This window comes from Salvelinus alpinus, chromosome 21, assembly GCF_045679555.1.
Source record: "Salvelinus alpinus chromosome 21, SLU_Salpinus.1, whole genome shotgun sequence".
NCBI lineage: Eukaryota > Metazoa > Chordata > Actinopteri > Salmoniformes > Salmonidae > Salvelinus > Salvelinus alpinus.
The window spans coordinates 15,002,674-15,030,059 of NC_092106.1; the positions used below are offsets into that span (position 1 = coordinate 15,002,674).

At 41.5% G+C, this 27,386-nt stretch overlaps 1 protein-coding gene across 1 annotated transcript in view; it reads right to left on the bottom strand.

Moving 5' to 3' along the window:
• Nucleotides 1–9,685: 9,685 nt before the first annotated feature.
• The window catches only part of LOC139548573 (alpha-2-macroglobulin-like), a gene marked incomplete at its 5' end in the record, with an annotated part of 29,566 nt that continues 11,865 nt past the window's right edge, over nt 9,686–27,386 (bottom strand). Inside the window, 20 exon segments of the mRNA XM_071358324.1 lie at nt 9,686–9,794; nt 9,991–10,044; nt 10,140–10,245; nt 15,598–15,666; nt 15,820–15,910; nt 17,114–17,238; nt 17,423–17,638; nt 17,917–18,107; nt 18,386–18,548; nt 18,829–18,903; nt 19,065–19,221; nt 19,431–19,506; nt 20,530–20,706; nt 20,848–20,931; nt 21,016–21,067; nt 21,158–21,279; nt 22,675–22,801; nt 22,964–23,189; nt 26,919–27,057; nt 27,265–27,346. Coding sequence (XP_071214425.1) covers nt 10,004–10,044; nt 10,140–10,245; nt 15,598–15,666; nt 15,820–15,910; nt 17,114–17,238; nt 17,423–17,638; nt 17,917–18,107; nt 18,386–18,548; nt 18,829–18,903; nt 19,065–19,221; nt 19,431–19,506; nt 20,530–20,706; nt 20,848–20,931; nt 21,016–21,067; nt 21,158–21,279; nt 22,675–22,801; nt 22,964–23,189; nt 26,919–27,057; nt 27,265–27,346 — 2,319 coding nt within the window.

Genomic DNA, 27,386 nt, shown 5'->3' on the forward strand with positions numbered 1-27,386 from the left:
TCTGTTTCTGATAGACATTGTTTTTATTTTTCCTTTTATATGAAAAGGACACTTGAAGAGTATTTTTGTTGCTGACTGACAGCAAATAAATTTTTTATATAGCTGATTGACAGCTAATTATTGGTATATATTATTTCACTCATTAAGGTCTATATGGTGCTGCACTTGGTTTTTTCTGCTCTGCACACAGTTACCACATGTGAGCACTTGACAACAATTCCTGAGTGTCCTCTTTTCTTTTCTTCTCTGTGTTCTTGTTCACCTTGTCTTTGTCAATAGTTGATCTTAATGCTATTAGGTTAAGAGACACTGAAACGTGAAGCCTTGTTTCTTGTTGTTAAGCAACTGAAAACAGATTATTATAATAAATAAAAAATCTTATTCTACAGTAAATTATGCTAACTTTTGGAGGTTGCAATGGGGTAATGATATTTGGCTTTTAAATGGTTCAGAATGATCAGCAGATGTCGCTACATAAAAAATGGTTTTGCCGGTCATTTTTCATTCAGATCATGACTCAAGTGGTCATTATCTTTGTCCAGTAATTGAAATTAGTCAAACAATTTTGGTTACTGTAAATACTTATTGGTACAACTCAAAACAAGAAAATGATTTCCTTCTTGAGGATGTAGGAAATCAAATGTTATATTGGTTACCTAAATCTTGGAAATTTTAATATTGCTCTTCATTAGGTGGCCTCCGCGGCAGTCTACTTCTCTGAATGCCAGTCTAAAGTTATTTATGCAGAAGTTTGATATAGTGGATATATGGAGAGAGTGGTTTCCTATTGAGAGATTCTATACCTGGTGTAACAAAACATGTACCAGATGTTCACTTATTGACTATTGTCTGGTTTCAAAGGGCTTAAGAAATTATGTTTCTGTTCATATTCTTGACACGCCTCTAACAGACCATAGAGCTATTCGCTTACAAGTTTAAATATTTCCTTGTAACAACATTCAATGCAAAGCTTCATACTGGAAACTTAATAGCTCCATCTTACATGAAATGTAATATTATAGGTTTTATTATATATTTGTGCAATAAAGACCAGAGTGAAAGTCTCTATAGGACAAACTGGGAACTTCTAAAATTCGAAATTGATAAATACTGTCACGCCCTGACCTTAGTATTCTTTGTTTTCTTTATTATTTTTGGTTAGGTCAGGGTGTGACAAGGGTGATATATGTTTTTTGTCCTGTCTAGGGTTTTTGTATGTTTATGGGGTTGGCACTGGTCTAGGTGTTTTGTATGTCTATGGTTGCCTAGATTGGTTCTCAATTAGAGGCAGCTGTTTATCGTTGTCTCTGATTGGGAACCATATTTAGGCAGCCATATTCCTTGAGTATTTCGTGGGTGATTGTCTATGGTTAGTTGCCTGTGTCAGCACTATTATTATAGCTTCATGTTCGTTTGTTGTTTTTGTATAGTTCGTTCAGTGTTTCTTTCTTCATTAAAGAAGATGTATTCAAATCACGCTGCGCTTTGGTCTCATCGCTATAACGAACGTGACAAATAATTAAGAATCTATAGCAGTGATGTTGCAAAGACCAGAAGGATAAAAGAGGGAACTGTTATATCAAGAATTACCTGGCTCTTCCAGAGACCTCCTAATAGTCTTTCAGATATGGATAAATCTGAGTTAATTAAGTAGCAAAATAAACTGGATGAAATGTACAATTTTAAGGCAGAGGGTGCTTTCATCAGGTCATGGAAAAAATTTATTGAAGGAGAGCAGAACTATGCTTATTTTTTCAGACTGGAGTAATGTCACTCTACAAGTAACACTGTTAAAAATGTAAAGGTGAATTTGTGATCTCTGACAATCATAGGACAATTTCCAACTACAGTGCTAATTTTTACAGGAACTTACTGTACGTCTAGGTACTGTGAAGAGTCTACATCTCAGTTCTTTGATTCTCTTGGAAATGTTATCTCCATTGATTCTTCCAATCACAAATTATGTGATAATCCCATTTTCTTAGAGGAATTTGTAGTGGCTATCAATCATCTTAAAATTAACAAATCCCCTGGGTTTGATTGTTTTACTGCAGAATTCTACAAAGTTTATTTTCCAAAGAATTGGCTCCTTTTCTATTGGAAGTGTACTTTGAAAGTGTAGCCAATGAAACACTCCCTTCCACTTTAACATAAGGTGTAATTACTCAAATTCCGAAATAACGATTATAAGCTAATAGCACCTGTCCTTGCTAAATGATGAATCACTTTTTTGGATGCCATTATAGATTAGTCCAAGTCAGGGTTGATGAGAAATAGACACATCTTGAATAATGTCAGACTGGTATTAGATATCATAGATTACTCAGATTTGGACTCTGATGAGTTTTATGCTCCATTTGGATTTTTATAAAGTCTTTGTTACAGTAAAACATGGCTTTGTTTTCATGCCCTTTCAAAATGTGGCTTTGGAGATGTATTTTGTAAAACTATTAAACTCTGTATACAAATAGTAATAGCTCTATCAAATTGAAAGCATGTACCTCTCCAAAGGTTTGAATTAATGTGGGGTATCAGACAAGGGTGTCCAATTTCACCTTATTTCTTCCTATTAGCCACACAGCTTCTTTTTTCTCATATTAAGACAAATGTTTTAAAGGGTATTTCTATTGCAGACAGGAAGATCATTTATTAGTCAGTTAGCAGATAACACCACCAATTGTGCCTAATGTGATTAATTCATTCTCTAAAGCATCTGGTCTTGGGTTGAAAACAATCTTCTATTGGTGAGTCAACTGATCATCGATGAAGGTATTTTATTTAATTATGCTAAATGTTTTGCTTTTCATAAAATACCAATTACTACAATGGATAATGTTGTTGTTTTTAATGCAATCGCCTCTAGAGTTATTATACTTTTTAAGGATGCGGACAAATCTATGCCCTCTTCTTTACCATCTCTTGATCCAACTGACTCACCAGTAGGCAATATACAGTGGGGAGAACAAGTATTTGATACACTGCCGATTTTGCAGGTTTTCCTACTTACAAAGCATGTAGAGGTCTGTAATTTTTATCATAGGTACACTTCAACTGTGAGAGACGGAATCTAAAACAAAAATCCAGAAAATCACATTGTATGATTTTTAAGTAATTAATTTGCATTTTATTGCATGACATAAGTATTTGATACATCAGAAAAGCAGAACTTAATATTTGGTACAGAAACCTTTGTTTGCAATTACAGAGATCATACGTTTCCTGTAGTTCTTGACCAGGTTTGCACACACTGCAGCAGGGATTTTGGCCCACTCCTCCATACAGACCTTCTCCAGATCCTTCAGGTTTCGGGGCTGTCGCTGGGCAATACGGACTTTCAGCTCCCTCCAAAGATTTTCTATTGGGTTCAGGTCTGGAGACTGGCTAGGCCACTCCAGGACCTTGAGATGCTTCTTATGGAGCCACTCCTTAGTTGCCCTGGCTGTGTGTTTCGGGTCGTTGTCATGCTGGAAGACCCAGCCACGACCCATCTTCAATGCTCTTACTGAGGGAAGGAGGTTGTTGGCCAAGATCTCGCGATACATGGCCCCATCCATCCTCCCCTCAATACGGTGCAGTCGTCCTGTCCCCTTTACAGAAAAGCATCCCCAAAGAATGATGTTTCCACCTCCATGCTTCACGGTTGGGATGGTGATCTTGGGGTTGTACTCATCCTTCTTCTTCCTCCAAACACGGCGAGTGGAGTTTAGACCAAAAAGCTCTATTTTTGTCTCAACAGACCACATGACCTTCTCCCATTCCTCCTCTGGATCATCCAGATGGTCATTGGCAAACTTCAGACGGGCCTGGACATGCGCTGGCTTGAGCAGGGGGACCTTGCATGCGCTGCAGGATTTTAATCCATGACGGCGTAGTGTGTTACTAATGGTTTTCTTTGAGACTGTGGTCCCAGCTCTCTTCAGGTCATTGACCAGGTCCTGCCGTGTAGTTCTGGCTGATCCCTCACCTTCCTCATGATCATTGATGCCCCACGAGGTGAGATCTTGCATGGAGCCCCAGACCGAGGGTGATTGACCATCATCTTGAACTTCTTCCATTTTCTAATAATTGCGCCAACAGTTGTTGCCTTCTCACCAAGCTGCTTGCCTGTTGTCCTGTAGCCCATCCCAGCCTTGTGCAGGTCTACAATTTAACCCTGATATCCTTACACAGCTCTCTGGTCTTGGCCATTGTGGAGAGGTTGGAGTCTGTTTGATTGAGGTTGTGGACAGGTGTCTTTTATACAGGTAACGAGTTCAAACAGGTGCAGTTAATACAGGTAATGAGTGGAGAACAGGAGGGCTTCTTAAAGAAAAACTAACAGGTCTGTGAGAGCCGGAATTCTTACTGGTTGGTAGGTGATCAAATACTTATGTCATGCAATAAAATGCAAATTAATTACTTAAAAATCATACAATGTGATTTTCTGGATTTTTGTTTTAGATTCCGTCTCTCACAGTTGAAGTGTACCTATGATAAAAATTACAGACCTCTACATGCTTTGTAAGTAGGAAAACCTGCAATATCGGCAGTGTATCAAATACTTGTTCTCCCCACTGTATATTTCTGTTTTTAACAACAATAGGAAAATAAGTGCCTTATTTCAATGTGATTTTTTTTCTGTCCCATATGTCATGTGTTTCTGGAATGGCCTTATCAGAAATATTAATTGGAAAAATGTTTGGTCTCTTTCTCAGAAGTTTCTTTTAACTAATAAGATGGAATACTTTTCATACAAAATTAAGCCACAAGTGGTACCCTACTAAACATTATCTTGAAAAGTTACAAAAAAATACATTGATGTTTCTTGTACCTTCTGTAATGAACAACCGGAGACTGCTTTACAATTATTTTGGTATTGATCTTATACCCGGAAGCTGTGTTAAGATATATGTAGATTTGTTGTAGATCATATACATGCACATTTTTTCCTTCTACTTGAAAATGTCATATTTGGTTTTACAAAGTACAGCAAAGTCTATACAAAGCCTTTTTTTTAACAACCTCATTGTTATTTTAGCAAATTTTCCAGCACGAATCTGCTCCTGTGGAAACAGGATATTGGCCAAGGACACTGACTCGGTGTGCTCCGCTTGCCTTGGGCTGCAACATGCCCAAGAAGCGTTAGCCTCCCCTGCCTTTTGTCCACACTGTGCTCTCTTCACTGTGAAGAGCCTCCATTGCAGGCTAGCACGCCAAGCTAGCCTGAGTCAACAGGACCCTAACATGGGGGCTGGCATCCCCAATGGCTCATCAGAGGCCATGGATATCCTCATGGGGAGTACTGGACTGACTGTTAGCGCTAGCTGGGGTGACCAGCTCAATGCCATTGCCCCGCTGACTCCAGCAACGACCCGGCTTCCTGATTGGAGACGACAACGACTTCATAGGGTTTTCCGACAGCCTCCTTTCGGAATCATCTGATGGATATGAAGACTGGTGATTCTTTGGCCCAATGCAGTAGCAGAGACCACCATGTCCCAATATGAGGGTAAGAGGCTACCCAAATCCAAACGGGCGGCCAGGCAATTACTACCAGTCTTCCCAGAATGACTGCAGGAGGTTACCCATACCTGGAGTACACCTTTCTCATCCAAGAACCCTGTTCAAGTTGGGTCGTTGTTGGACTGTGTTGACATGGAAGGGATTGGGCTTGCCCAAATGCCACCCATCGAACACTTGGTGGTTTTCCATCTACACCCCAGCCAGAAGTCCTCCATGACTTCGACTAGCCCCACCTTACCAACCAAGTACAAACTCTTCCAGTCCTCCGTGAAAGAGAATGTCTACAGGTCGGTTGCCACAGTCGTGAGGGCTCTCAGCACCACCTCAATTCTCTCAGCATACCAAGCTGAACTACAGGAGGAGAAAGCGGTCACACCGGTGCTGGGTTTATGGGACAAGATCTACATTGCCACAAACCTCAACCTGCATCTGCTTAATGCCGCCATCCAGGTGTCAAGAAGGGCGATGAGGCTCATGATATTCCAGAAGACGGTGCGCTGGCTCAATCTATCCATGGTGTCTGATAGTGAGAAGCTGAAGATCCTGGATGCTCCAGTAGACCCTAAAGGCCTTTTCGGTCCCACTGTCGAGAGGATGCAGAAACTGTGCGAGGAGAAAAGAGGAAGGGTGAAGCCCTCCAGCTCTGTCTGCTCAGGAAGACACAGCCCAGTGCCTCCCCTGTGCCTCACCGCACCTTCGCCCAGGCTGCAGCAGGTCGACCCCCCTCAACCTTTAAGATCCCCAGACGCCCAGCCCCCAGGCTGCGAGCCCAGGGCAGAAGAGAACCTTGGACCCTAAGGGCCCCTGGTCTAGGAAGCCTACCTTCCCACCCATGGCACCAAGGAGCCAGATGGCCTCTAACCCCACCCAGGGGGTAGGGAAGAAGAAGCAGATGGCCTAAAGGTGTCCCCATCTCTAGAGAGACGAGAACGGCCCCCTCCAAGCGCAGTTCTATATCCTCCACCAATCCTGAGTTTGTTCCAGGGTGCAAGTTCCCAGGCACTTCAGTGTTCTGTCCAGTGTACCGGCCCAAGTCGGTGGTCAAAAGAGTAAAGCCCAAAGAGGAGAAGAGACAATGTTCAAGTGGATGCTCCTACAAGGCCCCCTCGTCTCACAAACACTCCACAATGTCAGTTCACATAAAAAATGTTAACACTAGCTCAACCAGGCTACAGGCCAAGGACGCAGTCAGACATGTTGTTTCTCACAAAATCAAAATAAACAGTGTGCCTCTCTATACTGCCACCAGAGAGAGCTACAGTTCCTTCTGCGGTGATAGGCCATGTCCTGCGGGAGGAAATCACATCGCTAATAGAGAAAAGGGCAATAAAAATTGTTCCTCGCAAGCAAGGCCACTGTGGATTTAATCTAGATATTTCCTAATTCCAAAAAAGGGGGGCGGGATATGCCCGATCCCAGATCTAAGTGCCTCAGAATGTTCACACACACCGCTCTGCTATGTTCTGTGCGCCCAGGCGATTGTTTCGTATCCGTCGACCTGAAGGATGCTTACTTTCACATCTCAAAATATCCTCACAGGAAATTTCTCAGATTCGCTTTTCAAGGCGTAATCTACAAATGTATGGTCCTCTCGCTGTCACCTTGGGTTTTTACAAAGTGTACCAAGGCAGCCGTAGCTCCACTCAGAGAGAGGGCCATTCGGCTGATGACATACATAGACGACTGGCTACTGTGCGCTCAATCAAGACAAGATGTCTTAGAACACAGTCAGCTGCTCTTGGAACACCTGACATTTCTAGGTTTCAGAATAAACACAGTAAAGAGCGTTGTGATTCCTATGCAGACAATCTCTGTCCTAGGTTTAACCATAGATTCGGTATCATTCAAAGCTCGCCTTTCAGTGGAACGTATAAGAACATTCCAGAATTGCCTAGCAATTACATCACAAACATCACTGTGTACAGATTTCACTCCATAGATTGCACGGTAGCACTGCACTCCTGGAGACACCTGACGTTTCTGTCACAGGTTGCCCAGATGGGCACTGTTTTATCCAGAAAAGTAGTCATGACAGACGCGTCTCTCTCGGGTTGGGGTGCGACCCACAAGGACAAAACGATCAACGGGGTGTGGGGATCCCATCTCCGTTCTACTCAGATAAACTGCCTGGAACTCCTTGCAGTGTCCCTAACATTATAGTCATTTCTCCCATTTCTGGAGGGAAGTCATGTTCTATTCAGAACAGACAATACCACCGTTGTGGCCTACATAATCAGACAAGGGGGACAGCAATCCCCTCACTTACACACACTGGCACACAGACTGATTATGTGGAGCAGTGTGCATCTCCACTCATGTACCGGGAGTACTGAATCTGGGGGCAGATCTGGGGGGGGGGGGGGGTACTGTCACGGATTCCTCTGGAACTTTCATTGCGCACACCTGGCCCCTATTCCCACTGATTGTATTTGTATCTATGTGCCCTTTGTTCACCATGGTGCTGTCCATTATTGTTACAATGTCCGTTGATGTGTGTGAGTACCTGTGCTGTGTGTTTCGGGCTTTCGTGCCCTTGTGGATTGCGCAGATTACGGGTCTCGTCCCGTGTGTTAATCATCGTGCGCTTGTGTTATTTATTCAAGGTACTCCTCTCTCTTTGATTGGGTTTCAACCCAGTGTTTTTGTTACGTGTTTGTTTGGTCTTCGTCCTCGTGCCTTTACACGGCACACCGTAATATGGGGCTTAATAAAAACTCCTATTACGCATTCCTGTGCCTGTCTCCCGAATCATTCATGCCAACGTGACAGCCTCTTTATAAGACATTAATTCCTGACAAGGATATTTTATTTGATTAGTTCTAAAATGAGAATCTGCATTGTTTATGTCAGGACTCGGCTTTTACTGATATGCCAATGAAGAGATAGACTTAGATATAACACTTGGGAGAGAGAGCGGTGCTGAGGCCCAGACACATTTTTAAAAATATAATGTAAAGCCGAGAGTCATTTTCCCAGGTGGTTTGAGTGTTTTGGACTAATCTTACTCATTGAATCTTGGACTACACCCCTACCGGGTACGTACACTTGTACGTACATACATTCATCATCATGAGGATATGCCCACATTCCTCAGTGAACAAAATGTGTCCGACCATGCCTACAAAATCGAAGTTAGTGGTAACTTTGTTTGGACAGTGGGGCTGAAGTCAGGAAAACCCCCACATATTGTTTATGGGCCTGGGACAGAGACTAATTAAAGCCAGACCTGTAAAAGTTTCTCCAACTCTCTAGGGACATACTTCACACCGGTAACTTTTCCAGTTAAGTTAACTTCCCCAGTTACTTGAATCTCGGTCATGGACACGGTCTTGAATCTTGAATATTGACTCCACCTTACTCTCCCCCTCTCAAACCTGGCTATATTGAAGCCATGAGCTATCCCTACAAGCAATCCCTAATCTTTCCTCACATACTGTAGCCCTGAACTATCCCACCCAGACCCAGTTACTCTTAGTAAACCTCACACACTCACATATTACATATTACCATACACACTTCTTAGACACACATACATGCTTCATATTTAGACCCATACGCACAACGTCTTACACAAACCCATATTTAAACAGAGTGTGTACTAGACAAATAGACACTTTCACTCACATACAAATGTTTGGTATATACATCAACAATCACATTCTTGAGTGAACAAATATACTTTTCACCAAATTCACCAAACACATGCACCTGCTCCTATATCTCCACCGTGCATGTGTACATATATATACACAACGTATATGTACGTACATGCATCAACATCAGAATACTCCCACATTCTTAAGTGAACAAAATCCCTCCAGTGTCTAAACCACCTGGCCTACTTTACACACGTAGATGTACGTGTCCGTGACCTTTGACATTTAGGTCATAAACCATGCTCATAAATCTTTCTTGTGTGTAGATCTTCTGTTACTACTTACTACTACAGTGGTTCTAGACCATTTTTGCTTACTGTACCCCATTCACATATTGCGCTGCCCATGAGTCTTCCCAAGTACCCCCTGTGGATAGGCCAGGTACCCCCACAGGTACTAGTACCCCGGGATGAGAACCACTGTCTTACATAAAGCCTTTCAATATTCACCTTGTCTCCTGAGCCTACACCTTGGAACTCATTGCTTGCCACGATGTGATAAAACTTTCTGGGAAAAATGCTCAAGAATAGGGTTATAATGGAAAACTTTAATTCCAGTTACATAGTTTACTTTAGAGAAAGCTGTCTCAAGGGTTGTAGGTGTGACCTCTGTGTGAATGTCATTTTCTTCTTACATCTGCAAAGGAGTAAATACATACAGTAGTGTACATGTAAGGAATGAATGCTTTAACAAACTGACCAGCATTTAGGTAAAAGGAATGAAGGAATATCGACACAGTTAAACAAAATAATTTATAGTAAAAGTATAGAGTATACATGTATAGTAAATCTAATAATTCAACATCAATAATTCCATATTTAAAACAGCTCACCAGTTTGTAACCCCTACTTGCAAGGGAAGACATATTCTGTCTCTGCCTGGTCACCTGAATAAAAAAGACAGGTAAGTCTCAGTAAATGAACACAAGTTAACCAAATGTTACTAAAAATATGTTTTGGGGAGGGTTAGATATAAACCTACTTGGCTGGTAGTAATCGTAGATCTGGACCACCGCTGGCTTTAGATTCTGTACTGGGAGCTCCTGTATGATGTCCAGGGTGTGGTTGGATGGAAAACGTGATGATAACTGTTGGGAGATAAAACAAAAATGTAATAAACATGTGGGTCACAATTATTTAAATACTATAAGCAGAAGTTTCGGTAACACTCTACTTGACACCCAGCTTTTTTTAATTTTATTTAACCTTTATTTAACTAGGCAAGTCAGTTAAGAACAAATTCTTATTTACAATGACGGTCTACCAAAAGGCAAAAGGCCTCCTGCGGGGACGGTGGCCTGGGATTAAAAATAAATAAGTAAATACAATATAAATATAGGACAAAACACACATCACAAGAGAGACAACACAACACTACATAAAGAGAGACCTAAGACAACAACATAGCAAGGCAGAAACACAACATAACAACATGGTAGCAACACAACATGGTAGCAGCACAAAACATGGTACAAACATTATTGGGCACAGTCAACAGCACAAAGGTCAAAAAGGTAGAGACAACAATACATCACACAAAGCAGCCACAACTGTCAGTAAGAGTGTCCATGATTGAGTCTTTAGAATGAAGAGACTGAGATAAAACTGTCCAGTTTGAGTGTTTGTTGCAGCTCGTACCAGTCGCTAGTTGCAGCGAACTGAAAAGAGAAATGAGACAGGGATGTGTGTACTTTGGGAACCTCTCAGGAGCACCCTTACCTGCCCATCTATAAATGATGTCTCCCCGTAATCTAGCATGGGTAGGATGGTCATCTGAATCAGGGTTAGTTTGGCAGCTGGAGTGAAGGAGAAGCGATTACGATAGAGGAAACCAAGTCTAGATTTAACTTTAGCCTGCAGCTTTGATATGTGCTGAGAGAAGGACAGTGCACCATCTAGCCATACTCCCAAGTATTTGTATGAGGTGACTACCTCAAGCTCTAAACCCTCAGAGGTAGTAATAAAACCTTTTGGAAGAGGGACATTCTTCCTACCAAACCACATGACCTTTGTTTTGGAGGTGTTCAGAACAAGGTTAAGGGCAGAGTAAGCTTGTTGGACACTAAGAGCATTTAGCACAAAATCCAGGGAGGGGCCAACTGAGTATAAGACTGTATCATCTGCATAGAAATGGATGAGAGAGCTTCCTGCTGCCTGAGATATGTTGTTGATGTAAATTGAGAAGAGTGTGGAGCCTAGGATTGAGCCTTGGGGTACTCCCTTGGTAACAGGCAGTGGCTGAGACAGCATACTTTATACACTGCACTCTTTGAGAGAGGTAGTTAGCAAACCAGGCCAAAGACCCCTCAGAGACACCAATACTCCTTAGCGAAGCGGATTGCATACCCGATAGAATACTATAGACATCAAGAAAGCCAGTCAGTTGATTATTGACAAGTTTTTCCAACACTTTTTATAAAAAAGGGCAAAATCGTAATAGGCCTATAACAGTTAGGATCAGCTTGATCTCCCCCTTTAAATAAAGGACGAACTGTGGCTGCCTTAAAAGCAATGGGAACCTTCCCAGAAAGGAGAGACATGTTAACAAGGTTGGAGATAGGCTTGGCGACGATAGAGGCAACAACCTTAAAGAAGAAAGGGTCTAAACCATCTGACCCAGATGTTTTTTGGGGGTCAAGTTTAAGGTGCTCAGGTGCATCCTGTTTGCATTGTTCATCCTTGAGATGTTTCTACAACTTGATTGGAGTCCACCTGTGGTAAAATCAATTAACAGGACATGATTTGGAAAGGCACACACACCTGTCTAGATAAGGTCCTACAGTTGACAGTGCATGTCAGAGCAGAAACCAAGCTAAGAGGATGAAGGAATGGTCCGTAGAGCTCCGAGACAGGATTGTGTTGAGGCACAGATCTGGGGAAGGGTACCAAAAAATGTCTGCAGCATTGAAGGTCTCCAATAACACAGTGGCCTCCATCATTCTTAAATGGAAGAAGTTTGGAACCACGAAGACTCTTCCTAGAGCTGGCCGCCCAGCCAAACTGAGCAATCGGGGGAGAAGGGCCTTGGTCAGGGAGGTGATCAAGAACCCAATGGTCACTCTGACAGAGCTCCAGAGTTCCTCTGTGGGGATGGGAGAACCTTCCAGAAGGAAAACCATCTCTGCAGCACTTCACCAATCAGGCCTTTATGGTAGAGTGGCCAGACGGAAGCCACTCCTCAGTAAAAGGCACATCACAGCCTGCTTGGAGTTTTCCTCTCATACCATGAGAAACAAGATTCTCTGGTCTGATGAAACCAAGATTGAACTGTTTGGCCTGAATGCCAAGCGTCACAAACCTGGCACCATCCCGAAGGTGAAGCATGGTGGTGGCAAAATCATGCTGTGGGGATGTTTATTAGTGACAGGGACTGGAAGACTAGTCTGGATCGAGGCAAAGATGAATGGAGCAAAGTACAGAGAGATCTTTGATGAAAACCTGCTCCAGAGCGCTCAGGCCCTCAGACTGGGGCAAAGGTTCACCTTCCAACAGGACAACGACCCTAAGCACACAGCAAAGACAATGTAGGAGTGGCTTCAGGACAAGTCTCTGAATGTCTTTGAGTGGCCCTACCAGAGCACGGACTTGAACCCGATCAAACATTTCCGGAGAGACCTGAGAATAGCTGTGCAGCAATGCTCACCAGCCAATCTGACAGAGCTGGAGAGGATCTGCAGAGAAGAATGAGATAAACTCCCCAAATACAGGTGTGCCAAGCTTGTAGCATCATACCCAAGAAGACTTGATACTGTAATCACTGCCAAAGTGCTTCAACAAAGTACTGAGAAAAGGGTCTGAATACTTATGTAAATGTGACATTTTCTTTTTTTATTTGCTTTGTCATTGTGGGGTAGTGTGTGTAGATTGATTAGGGGAAAAAAACAATGTCCTTTTTTAAAATAAGGCTGTAACGTAACAAAATGTGGAAAAAGTCAAGGGGTCTGAATACGGTTGTGGCCAAAAGTTTTGAGAATGACACAAATATTGTTTGCTGCTTCAGTGTCTTTAGATATTTTTGTCAGATGTTACTATGAAATACTGAAGTATAATTACAAGCAGTAATTCAGTATCAACGGCTTTTATTGACAATTACATGAAGTTGATGCAAAGAGTCAATATTTGCAGTGTCGACCCTTCTTTTTCAAGACCTCTGCAATCCGCCCTGGCATGCTGTCAATTAACTTCTGGGCCACATCCTGACTGATGGCAGCCCATTCTTGCATAATCAATGCTTGCAGTTTGTCAGAATTTGTTGGTTTTTGTTTGTCCACCCGCGTCTTGAGGATTGACCACAAGTTCTCAATGGAATTAAGGTCTGGGGAGTTTCCTGACCATGGACCCAAAATATCAATGTTTTGTTCCCCGAGCCACTTAGTTATCACTTTTGCCTTATGGCAAGGTGCTCCATCATGCTGGAAAAGGCATTGTTCGTCACCAAACTGTTCCTGGATGGTTGGGAGAAGTTGCTCTCGGAGGATGTGTTGGTACCATTCTTTATTCATGGCTGTGTTCTTAGGCAAAATTGTGAGTGAGCCCACTCCCTTGGCTGAGAAGCAACCCCACACATGAATGGTCACAGGATGCTTTACTGTTGGCATGACACAGGACTGATGGTAGCGCTCACCTTGTCTTCTCCGGACAAGCATTTTTCCGGATGCCCCAAACAATCGGAAAGGGGATTCATCAGAGAAAATGACTTTACCCCAGTCCTCAGCAGTCCAATCCCTGTACCTTTTGCAGAATATCAGTCTGTCCCTGATGATTTTCCTGGGGAGACGTGGCTTCTTTGCTTCCCTTCTTGACACCAGGCCATCCTCCGAAAGTCTTCGCCTCACTGTGCGTGCAGATGCACTCACACCTGGGCGCCCTGAAGCCTTCTTCACAACAATTGAACTGCTCTCCTTGAAGTTCTTGATGATCCGATAAATGGTTGATTTAGGTGCAATCTTACTGGCAGCAATATCCTTGCCTGTGAAGCCCTCTTTGTGCAAAGCAATGATGACGGCACGTATTTCCTTGCAGGTAACCATGATTGACAGAGGAAGAACAATGATTCCAAGCACCACCCTCCTTTTGAAGCTTCCAGTCTGTTATTCGAACTCAATCAGCATTACAGAGTGATCTCCAGCCTTGTCCTCGTCAACACTCACACCTGTGTTAACGAGAGAATCACTGACATGATGTCAGCAGGTCCTTTTGTGTCAGGGATGAAATGCAGTGGAAATGTTTTTGGGGGATGCAGTTCATTTGCATGGCAAAGAGGGACTTTGCAAATAATTGCAATTCATCTTATCACTCTTCATAACATTCTGGAGTATATGCAAATTGCCATCATACAAACTGAGGCAGCAGACTTTGTGAAAATTTATATTTGTGTCATTCTCAAAACTTTTGGCCACGACTGTACTTTCCGGAGGCACTGCATATCCATTGTTTTTGTCAAAATGTCTCAAGGTCAGTAAATTTGGTTGGGAATCATTGAAGGACAGCAATATTCAAATCTTGTCTCAGATTTTTTTTAAGTAGATTTAAATCAGGATGGAGACTTGACCATTCAGGAACACAACACCTATTGGAAAGACATTCTGTTGTGTTTTTGGCATTACAAATTGTGTAATTGTCCCGCAGAAAAATAGAACTCCAACCCAGGGTAAGGTTTGGGTAAGGAAGGGTAAGGAACTCCAACCTTGGGTAAGGAAGGGTAAGGAACTATACCTGGGCTTTGCTCCTTTCATATTTATTTTGATCCTAATAAACTCCCGATCCCTGCCGGTGACAAGCATAACCATAACATGATGCTGCCACCACACTACTAGAAAATACGAAGGGATCAACAACATTGCATTCACGACACATTACTGGCCTGTATGAGAAAGTGAAAAAAAGAAAGTCTGTGTTAAAAAATCCACTCCAAATCATCCATTATGTTTGAAACAAGGCTGTTAAGTAATACTGCAAGACAACATGGCAAAGACATTAACGTTGTGGCCTAAATGAAAAACTACAGGTTTGTGTCAAATCCAATACAACACAGAGAAACCCTCTGTATTCTCCAGTATTGTGAGGGCAGCATCATGTTATGAGTATGCTTGTCATTGGAAGGGACTGAGGAGTTTGTCAGGATCAAAATAAATATGAAAGGCCCAAAACCCAGGTAAAGGAAAACCCCCCTCAATCTTCTGAAAACCTAACCCTGAGATAGAGTTCTGTTGTTCAGAGAGACAAATAAACAAATGTTTATGCCAAAGACCAGAATTGCTTACCAAAAGGTGTTAAGCGTGTTCCTGAGTGGTCTAAAATATGAAAATCATAGACAAGATTTGAATATTGCTCTCGATCAATGATTCCCAACCAAAGCAAATTTGACAGAAACAATGGGCATATGTTGCCCTAAGAGTCGTGCAAAGTTGATAGAATGGATGATTTGGTTTTGGTCTCACCTCTGTCAAGTACATTAACACATGGTCATCTTTAGCATCAACACGATCCACAAAAAGTGAACTTCTCAGCTGTGAAGACAAGCCATACATGTTATTCATATTGCATTGACAACAATGTTCAGTTTCAGAAAGATTCACAGGTGAAAGAGGCAAGAGCTACTATACATGGAAAAAGGTCACAGGTAACAACATAAACGAACGTATGTTATGACAAAAACTCACCCTCCCCAAAGACTCTGGGTCTGGGACAAACCCAGACAGCATTTTCAAATCCACTATAATCATATTGGTGGTCGGCTCCTTTCCATGATATCTGTAAAAATAAAGAGTTGTGAAATGACCCATACATACAGTGCCCTCTGTAATTATTGGGACAGCAAAGCATTTCTTTAAATCAAACAATGACTGAGGATTAAGTGCAGACTTTCAGCTTTAGAAATTACAGCACTTTATGAACATAGTCTCCCCATTTTAGGGGACCAAAGTAGGCTATTGGGAAAAATTCACTTATATGTGTATTAAAGTAGTAAAAAGTTAAGTATTTGGTCCTATATTCATAGCACACAATGACTACATCAAGCTTGTGACTCTATAAATTAGTTGGATGCATTTGCTGTTTGATTTGGTTGTGTTTCAAATTATTTTGTGCCCAATAAAATTAATGGTAAATAATGTATTGTGTAATTGAGTAAATAAGAATATAATATTTTTCTAAACACTTCTATATTCATGTGGATGCTACTATGATTACGGATAATCCTGAATGAATCGTAAATAACGATGAGTGAGATAGTTAAAGACACAAAAATATCAAACCCCCCAAAAATGCTGACCTCCCCTGTTATTGTTATGGTGAGAGGTTAGCATCTCTTGGGGGTATGCTATTTGTGAGTATGTAACTTTCTCACTCAATCATTATTCACAATTCATTCATGATTATCCGTAATCATGGTAGCATCAACATTAATACAGAAGTATTTAGAAACATATTCTATTCTTATTTACAATAAAATTGACTCCAAAATGGCACAACACATTATTTACCATACATTTCTATTGGTCACAAAATAATCTGAAACAAAAAGGAAATGCATCCAACAAATTTGTAGCGTGAATATGGGACCAAGTACTTCGCTTTTTACCACATTAATAAACATATACGTGAATTTGTCCCAATACTTTTGGTTCCCTAAAATGGTGGGACTATGTACAAATCACACTGTAACTTCTAAACGGTTCACCAAATATGGATGTTAATACCACACAATAACCTCATAGTCTTTGTTTTATTTCAAATGCACACTTTTGGAGTACAGAGCCAAATGAAGAAAAATGCTTCTTTGTCCCAATAATTACAGAGGGCATTATAGGTATAATAACACAAATTCAATTGGGTCAGATGCATTCTGTAAGACATGCTCCAAAACAACACTGGAGTGTCATCATTGACCTGATTCAAATAATAAACTGATTGAAAGAATGCTTCTGTGAATGCAAATGTGTCATTCATTCTTACTGAGACTGGAGCTTCAGTGTGACTCTGGGTCTCAAAGAGTTACTGTTGCAGTCCACCTCTGGCTTCACCTGGATACTGAGCGTTGTGCTGTCAGTAGGAGTAGGGATGTTGTAGTGGAGCGCCACCTTGGAAAGAGGGAAGAACAAGTCAGGGAAACCGTCATGTCTACACATATACATTTTAAAGGATAGTGAAAAATAAACATTTCATAAACTAAATATCAGACAACGCTTCTTAAATGTTTGAACTTCACAGTAATATACAAACCATATCTTGCACCATAGGATTGGGAGGAGTGTTTTCACAAACCTGCACTGAGGCACAAGCACTGCCCTTCACTTCCACGCTGTACTTCCCTTCTGTGTCCTGCAGCGCCCTCTCCTGGTAGAGAAGCTTGTTGTTTTGGTTCACTTCGAAGAGGTGCTGTGCTCCACTGGGAGACTGTACTGTGACTGTGCTGGCACCCTCTCTACTGTACACCCTGGTGGAGTAGAGAGCCAGGGCCTGGAGGGCCACCACTGTGTCCTAAAAACACACACCAAAAGACAAATATGTTCAAAATGAATGAAAATAGCCCATTTTACATAAAGGGGGAATTGTTACATTGATCTGTTACTAGAGTGACTATTTCTCATTTCCATCCATTATGGTTTCTTGCCTCCATTTCAGTGGAAGTTAGCCTCAACAGGCTTGACATGACAAGAAGCACATACATGCCTGTTGTGAAGTCAAGGTAACAATCCCTCACTACTAGTGCACAGCACAGGGTGCCATTTCAGAACGGAGGTGTTTTGGAAATATACCTGTGTGGAAGAGAAGCCTCCGTAGGCATTCTGCTGTCTCACCAGCCACCTGACGATGCGGGAGGCGTAGCCCAGGTCAGTGGTAGACAGAGGGGAGGCACTGAGGGAAGCCAGCAGAACATAGGAGCTGATTTCCACCGCCAGGGAGGCTGAGGTCTCTGAGGAGGTCTGAGTCCAGTGCAGGAGACCCCCTGAGGAACGAGGAGCGCACACGCACACGCACACACACACAGATAATAGGGACTAGCTTATTCATCATAATAAAAGATACAAAGTTCTTTTCTGACCTACCGAATTCATTTTATGACAGACACCTGAGTTCTTTGAAAGACTCTGGACATTGAATTGAGACTACCTGGAGTGCCAGATGAGGAGGGTTTGCACTTTTCTCATTACTTCATTGGGTCCATTGCCCAGGTAAGCTCAAACAAGACACCACAAACAGATCTTGGACTATGACATGTCTCACCTTCTTGTAATGCGATCGTGTCCAGGTGCTGCAGAAGCTGGGCCCGGGTCTCCATGTCCCCTGCCAGGGTAAAGGTGTAGGCCAGCAGAGCAGTAGTGTAAGTGTTGGACAAATCACTGGTGGAGTTCCTCAGGCAAGACAAGCTGCTGTACACAACAGGATCCTGGAGCACAAAATAACAGAGCAGCACATTAAGAGACATGCTAGCCTGGTCCCAGATCTGCTTACAGTAACACCTATTCTAATGCTTTTTCTTAGGCTACTTTCAGAGAAAAAATACTTTCCCTGTAAATTAAATAAATACACAACACTACATTTTAAAATAACTAAATGACAGTTGACATAAGATGTATACAACAGACTTCATACAGGAGTTTAAACCAGTTTCCTGTAATGGACGTTGTTGAAGTGAGAAACAATGGTTATGTGGAGATGCTACGTACCGACACTGACATGTTGAGCTCCAGCATTGAAGACGTGATGTAGGCCGTCAGTGTGACTTCATCTGTCACCCCACCCTACAAAACAATATGTTTAAATAATAAAATATATCCATGAAACTGTATCTAGACTGATACAATTCTCTAGAAATCATCATTCCCAAATTTATGGCTGGTCTGACGAGACGTAAAACGACATCTTCTACCATCTTCTATCAGTTTATTATCAGTATAAATACCTTCATTCTGTTGTTAAAGAGTTTCCCCAATCTGACAAAACAGCCATGTTTGCCTTGTTGACGTTCCAACCAAGTCTTGGATTGCTCAATTTTTACCGGGTCAATATAAATGAAAGACTTTGCTTTGCCAAAGGATCTCAAAACAAAAGTAGTCAGCCTGAGAAAAGAGAACTTGATTAAATACCCACATAAAGTTGTCATAAACATGACTTAGAGTTTGACACTACATGCAATGAGAGCTTATGTCAACTTATGTCACATCAATGGGCTCCCTGTCAGAAACAATGCCTTTTGATTGGTCAATACTTAATTGAAACAGACACAGTTACAATGTGTTTACCAGTAGGTGAAAAACACAATACTTACCAAGTGTTCCCTGAGCCTTGTCCAAATGTGCTGTATGCACCATCAACATGCTTGTAGTTCAGCTGCCTTTGGTAACCTGTCAGTGAGTGTTTAAAGCAAACAACAGTAACCAAGTGTGTTTTATAGTTACTGAGTGTGCGCCCCAAATGGCACCCTATTCCCTAGTGTACTCTTTTGCCAGGAAAAAAGTAGTGCACTATGTAGGGAATAGTGTGTCATTTGGGATAAACATCAACATTCTATAATCAAATGATTTTAGAAAAACATCTGGAAGTCCCTGCATGTGTTGGGTCACGATGCTCTATTATTATAGTGCACTACTTTTGTCAGGAAAAAATGAGGGCAGTATGTAGGGAATAGGCAGGGATGGGTAGGTTACTTTCTAAAGGTAATCTGTTACAGTTACTAGTTACCTGTCCAAATTTGTCATCAGTAATGTAAACTTTTGATTACCTAAACGCACTAATGTAATCGGATTACTTTCTGTTACTTTTGGATTACTTTCCCCTTAAGAGGCATAGAAGACAAAAAGAATCCATCGAACGTATTTGGTGTGTCAGGTGGAACAAACTTAAACTTGTTCAATGCTGAAATGAATGTCATTGAGAAAACAGGAAGAAGTCAATGTATTTTTTCCCCGCAAACATTCTTTCTAAATATAAAAGTTTGTAATAATCGTTTTTTTTTTTTTAAGTATCTTTAATTTGATTACAATATTTGAGCTGGTAATATAATTGATTAGAGTCAGAGAAAAATGAATGATTACATGTAATCAGTTTCTCCCCAACCATTGGGGTGCAGCCTCAATATTCTATGATCAAATGATTTCAGTGGAAAAACATCTGGAAGTCCCTACATGTGTTGGGTCACTGATGCTCTGTTGATAAGACACTGTAATGTCATCTGTGCTGTAGCTCTATAATGTACATGATAGCAGGGTCGTAGTCATTAGGGCACACTGTGGTGAAACGTTTAAAAATGTTCTTCAACGGAAAACAAAAAAAAGGGCTCTTATTGGACAAACCCAGCGCTGTTTCAGTCAGTTTTCTTCCGTTTGGTGCCTAATCAATACGACCCATATTTTTAGGGACTCTCTTACCACTAGTGAGGAACTTGGTGGCCTTGTCTCGGATGGCTGGAGTGAGCTGCTCTGTGTTCCTCAGGTACTCCAGGATGTAGATATTGGGTGCGAGGAGGGCCATATTCTGCTCTCCACACCCATACGGCATCTGCAACAGTCCATCCAGGTTCTTGAGGGCCCGACCCAGGATGTCACCTACAGGTAAACATGGGACTTCTGTAATACTGTCCTCTTTAGCAAACAGCAGCATTATCATTGGAGAAGGGTTACATTTCCCACCACTACTCCTGTCTAAACTTACCAAGCCTCTCTAAATAATACAATGGCTTATTTTACCCAGGACTGAGAGGGAAATTCGATCAGATCCATCCACCACATTCTTGGGGAGTTGCAGTTCCACCTCCTCTGTCATAGTTACTCCTGTGGACACACAGATGATAAGATGAATGGAGATGATCAATTCAATCAAAGTGAACATTCAACGTTCATTCATTACTGACTGACCAGTTGGACACAGCAACCAGTTGTAGGTGTCGGTCTTCTCTGTTCCCTCAGCCTGAGAGGAGAGGATATTATTTTCAGTCAGAGGCAGTTACACTAGGCATCTGTACAACAGTACGTTCCGTCACAACAGTAGGCTACATACCTTCACCAGCAGGCTTTGTGTGACTGTGTCGATGCGTCCTCTCTCCGGTACGTTCACAATCTCATTGTCACACGCCACGTGGGACTGGACAGCCTCTGCACTAACGGACACATTCAAAACCCCTACACACACATTGACAGACCGAGTACACCACAAGTTACTAAAGATCCAATATGGTGACAGAGAGTACAGAACTCAGGCTGACATCCATTCTGCTGTTTTTGGTATTTGTTAGGATCCCCAACAGCTGTTGCAAAAGTAGCAGCTACTCTTCCTGGGGTCCACACAAAACATGAAACATAATACAGAATGACATAATACAAAACATCAATAGACAAAAACAGCTCAAAGACAGAACTACATAAAAAATGTTAAAGGCACACGTAGCCTACATATCAATGCATACACACAAACTATCTAGGTCAAATAGGGGAGAGGCTTTGTGCCGCGAGGTGTTGCTTTATCTGTTTTTTGAAACCAGATTTGCTGTTTATTTGAGCTGCCCCCTATCCTAGAGAAGCTAAGAGCTGGCAGCAAGCTTATAGGTCTGCTGTTAGAACCAGTAAAGGCCGCTTTACCACTCTTGGGTAGTGGAATTACATTGGCTTCCCTCCAGGCCTGAGGACAAAGACTTTCCTCTAGGCTCAGATTCAAAATAAGACAGATAGGAGTGGCTATAGAGGACAGCTACCATTCTCAGTAGCTTTCCATCTAAGTTGTCAATGCCAGGAGGTTTGCTATTATTGATCGATAACAATCATTTTCCCACCTCTCCCACACTAATTTTACAAGATTCAAAATTGCAATGCATGAATACAATTGCTCACTGTTCGTTGTTGGCATTTCCTGCCTAGGTTTGCCCACTTTGCCAATGAAATAATCATTAAAATAATTGGCAACATCAAATGGTTTCGTGATGAATAAGCCATCTGATTCAATGAAAGATGGAGTTGAATTTGTCTCTCGGCCCATAATTTCATTTAAAGTACTTTTTTTCTCCATCATTCTTTATATCATTGACCTTGGCTTCATAATACAGTTTCTTCTTCTTTTTGTTGAGTTTAGTCACATAATTTCTCAATTTGTAGTAAGTAAGCCAGTCAGATGAGCAACCAGACTTATTAGCCACTCCTTTTGCCCCATCTCTTTCAACCATACAGTTTTTCAATTCCTCATCAATCCATGGAGCCTTAACAGTTCTAACAGTCAGTTTGTTAACAGGTGCATGTTTATAAATAATTGGAAGAAGCAATTTCATAAATTAATCAAGTGCAGGGTCTGGATGCTCCTCATTAATCACATCAGACCAACAAATATTTTTAACATCATCCACATAAGAGTCACAGCAAAATCTTTTGTATGATCTCTTAATATACTATTTTAGGCCCAGCTGTTGGAACTCTGGCTTTCCTGGGTATAGCCACTATGTTGTGATCACTGCATCCAATGGGTACGGATACAGCTTTAGAACAAAGTTCTACAGTATTAGAACGGTTGAATGAAGACTGGTGATTTACCCAGGATAGAGGGTGCCATTGTCCAACTGAAGGTCTTTCGTCCATTGGCACACAAGCATGATGAGTACTGGACATCCTTCAAGGGTGTGAGAGTGTAGTCTAAGGAGTGAGCTGGAGTCACAGAAACCTGCCAAATAGGAACACTTGTAAGATAACATGGAAAACCCAAGACTGATACATTGGGTGTAAAAAAGAAATACAAAATAAACACTGACTAGACAAACTGCAACAAAACAAAATACAACAGTTTAAAAACAACTCAAGAAACGATCATGATGCAGTGTCGTACCATGATGCACTTGGACAGGTAGTTAAACACAGTGGCCTTCAGCTCAAAGTGCTCTCCACGGATGATGGAGTAGGGCAGGGTGAGTTCCAGGAAGAAGGGCTGGAAGACAGTGAGCTCCACTGGAGGAGCCAGGCCGAAGCCGCCAGGAGCCAGGCAGAATGCTTCTGTCTCCCAGGTGGTGATGGTGTCTGGAACTGTGAGGGGCATGACTGCTGTTCCGGATTCCCTGTAATACAGAGGTCAGAGATCAAACAGAAAGCCATTAAGTGTTCCATTGAGAAAAATTGAGCCAAAGGGGTAAATTGAGCCACCCTTGTTTCTAGGAAACTACACACAAAATGTATAATTTGACTACATATTTAGGAAGAGGACATTTCATGGAGTCTATAAAGGAAGAAACCACATAGAAAAAGTGGTAAGCAAGTTAGGTCCAAAAAACTGATTTTCACCAAGTCAAATGAATGTGTTGTGTTAGACGTTTCATGATTGTTGTATCTAAACCAAATTAGATAATTAAGATTGTTCAATACATCATTTGGGGTTTCTATAAGCTTCAATATGAGGTCCTAAACCTAGCATGAAAGTGCCTCCTTGTAGCTGTGTGGGCTAATATAGTCCAAATATTTGCCTTGAGGTAAATTAAGCTAACGGTTTAGTCAATAGAGAGCAATAGTAATGGCGTCTTTTGCAAGGCACTAACTTCTCCATGGTACGTTGGACAAAGCCAATGAGAAAATGAATAGAGTTTTTGGATAAATGCAGAAAATAAGGTCTGTGGTAAAGACAGGTTTAGGAGATCTTATACTGTACGTTTTGCTCTATGAGATAATCTTCATCAGCTAACGTCACTCTTGTGAATAATGTAATGTAATAATAAAAGCACATAAATTACATAAATGATTCATACTTCATAAAGGTCATGTTAACTCACGGATATTATGTCACTGAACAAAACGTATAAGATCTCCTAAACCTGTGTTAACCTCAGACCTTATTTTTGGCGTTTATCCCAAAACCCTATTCTTTCCCCTTTCATTTTCCTCATATGAATGGCTGAACGAACCAGAGATAACTCATTTCCGGGTTTTAGGACTACAAGCTGGTGAGCTCTATGGCAAGTTGAGCAAATTGAAGTGTTCTCTTCCCAGGCAAACGGTTGGGTAGTAAAAGATTAACAGGGATTATGCAATCCGATTACAAAAATAAACATTTTATGTTGCATTCTTAAAAACTGCTGATTACTTTTGGGATGACTTAATCTAGTATCGATAGGAACATTTGATAAAACTCAATGCTTTCATTTAGCTCATCATCAAGACTTCTAACATGCTCTCAGAGATTCTATTGTTCTGCTGATTGCCCATCAAGGGTGGATGGCTTCTGTTGTTGAAGGTAAGGCTTCCAAACATTTACACCTGGCCCACTGGTCAATCAGGCAGTCGTCTGGACTGTAGAGTTCCTGCTTGCTGCAGTTTCTCTCGCTCTCTCCTTTGTGAAATGTTTTCTGATTGAACAATATTTCAAAATGTAGGTCTAATGGTGGGAAAAACACAGTATTGTAGGCCGTCATTGTAAATAAGAATTTGTTCTTAACTGACTTGCCTAGTTAAATAAAGGTTCAATTGAAAGCAACCACTATTAGTGGTTGCTGTTCAAGAGATCAAATGCATGACAATCACTGGTTCTTTAGCAGTTACATTTTCAAATGTAACCTTTATTTAACTGGGCAAGTCAGTTAAGAACAAAATCTTATTTTCAATGACGGCCTATCGAGGAACAGTGGGTTAACTGCCTTGTTCAGGGGCAGAACAACAGATTTTTACCTTGTCAGCTCAGGGATACGATCCAGCAACCTTTCGTTTACTGGCACAACTTTCTAACCACTAGGCTATCTGCCACCCCACTTCTTAATGAAACACTTTGATGATGAAGCTATACATTTTTTCTATTGCGTGACCCCACAGTTGTGGCACAACCAAATCATGGGCTGGTGCCACCAACTGAACATTTTAGTATGGAGCCATGTGACTATGCCCTTGCACATACAGTAGAATAGATAGAATACTAGTCCCCAATTTGGAAAAACTCATGTTACTCATTTAGAGAAATCCAAAGGATTACGTTCAGTGGCGACCCGTCATTCAGGGCAGAGCCCCACTTGTTTTGACACTCACATTTTTAGCAAAAATAAAAAAATAACACAAATGTTGTTGTTTTTTTTGGGGGGGGGTTGGCTGTTTTGCATATTATTTGGCATTATATGGTGGTGAGGCAGCCAGCGAAAATATGGAGCGTAGGGGTTGGTAATGTTCTCTAGTTGTGCCGTGTTTGGCTCAGTTTTCTGTCACTCATGGGGACACTACGTCTGGTACCAGGCACCATGACAGCTGTGAGTTGGGCAGGGAAGTGACCACATGTGGCAAGCATGGATAAGGGGAGAGAGCTTTGGATTATGCATTAAGGGGGTTGAGGTCAGGTCACCTTAAGGGAGAAGGAATGGTTTATTACCCCATCACGTCGTCTTCCTGTCGAACCATAAAATATGTAAGGGTTGGAGAGAAGGAGGAGTGCATCTAAATTGGAGTATATGTACCTGTGTTGGAGGAGACATGTTTTGTCTGATGCAGCTGTGTTGACCCTCTGGGCGAATAAACTTGGGTAAGCATTCATAGTGTCCGTTTAGTGTTTTATCTTGAGAATTAGAACCTAACAGTAGTAAGCTGTTTGTAGCCTTTATGCCTCACCCTAATAATTTTATTCTGGTGACATGATGATCGATGCTTGGCTGCCTTTTGACAAATAAAAATAATCTATTTTGTCCGTAATAATCTCATCATGTAGGCTATACCCACACTGTATCTGCGAGCTGTTAGCTAGAGCTCATGTGCCAATACTAGCGTGGGCAGACTCGCTATAAGACAAATTTTGAAAATTCAATGGAAACCCATTTAACAAGTATTTTTTATTCAGTACATGGGAATTAACCGCAAAATGTATTTTTTATGTGCACTACATCATCACGCACAGCCTTTTACCTGCAACAAGTACATTTGATGGAAACGTATCTCTGGTAGGAAAATAAGCATATTGTTTTTATGCAGATTTTTGAACATATTCACATGAAAATCTGTCGCCAATTGGATGGAAACCTAGCTATGGTTTTAATAAGGTAGTGGTAATATTTCATTCAGTACAGAAATTTGTAGGTAGCTTAATTGACTCTGTCCCGTGGCTCAATTTACCCCATACCTGGGGTGTTGTGCCAAGAGACCACTTGTTTGGACAAGCTATGTTTTCAATCTGTAATGTATACATTCATTCTGATTATTTCCAGGGATAAACAACATCCTGAAATATATGTCGATATCTTTGTTAGAAATAACACTATATTTCCCTTGACAGTGTGATGCTGAATGTAAAACAAATCTAAATGTACCCCACTCTCCCCTACTTTGTAATGCAGTTTAATGAGGTACCGGTTCCTAATCTAACCACTACTGTATGTTTTGATATAGACCAGTTGGTTGTTTAGCAACAAAACCGACAAGTGTAGAAATATGGAGCAAAACAGACGGGGTTGGCTTTGATTGTTGCCAACATCTAAACTATATTTTGCCTTCAAATGTTTATTGAAAACATAAATACATTTGCACAATGAGCACTTGTCGTCTCTCAAATACATCGTTACAGTTGTTGGTAGCTAGCTAGCAAATGTTTTGCCATATTAGCATAGACATGACATGAGTCAAAACATCTGAAAACAAGACATGGTATCAATAACAAGATACAACGAGCTGAAACAAGAAACCTACGATTCCCCACATGGCAGCCTCTTGTTATTGTTGCTAACTATCTGACCGTTCAGAAACATAACATCACCTTCTGCCTCATCGATGTGCGCGCATTATTTTAGTGACGTTTATAAGGCAACAGCCTCACTGTGCAGTGCTCTTACCCAACTTCCACAAGATCCCATATCCACGTCTCAGGGAAGAAGGTACGGACCGTCTGTATGGGTGGCAGACGTGCAGGGGCACCGAATGCTACAGATTGAGCCACTTGAAGTCTGTCCATGACTCGATGGTGGAGGAGGCCTATATAGGGTCCCAATAAAACAAAACATAGTAATTATTCTCGTGTTAGAATCAGCCTGGTCAAACCAGACTGAATGCTGTGGTCACTGGTGATGAATGCAGCGTTCAGACTGGTTTAACCAGGCTATGTTAGAATAACATTTCCCAAGATTCACCAAAGACTTCTGGCAATGACAAGTGTAAGAGATGGTAAGAAGGGCATCTCACCACGTTGGTACTGGTTCCCCTTATAACTTAGGCAGGAAGGTACTCTTAGAACCAGATTAGTTGCCAGCTTCAGTCCCAGTTTCTAGAAATCACAAACAAGAGAGCTGTCACGCCCTGACCAT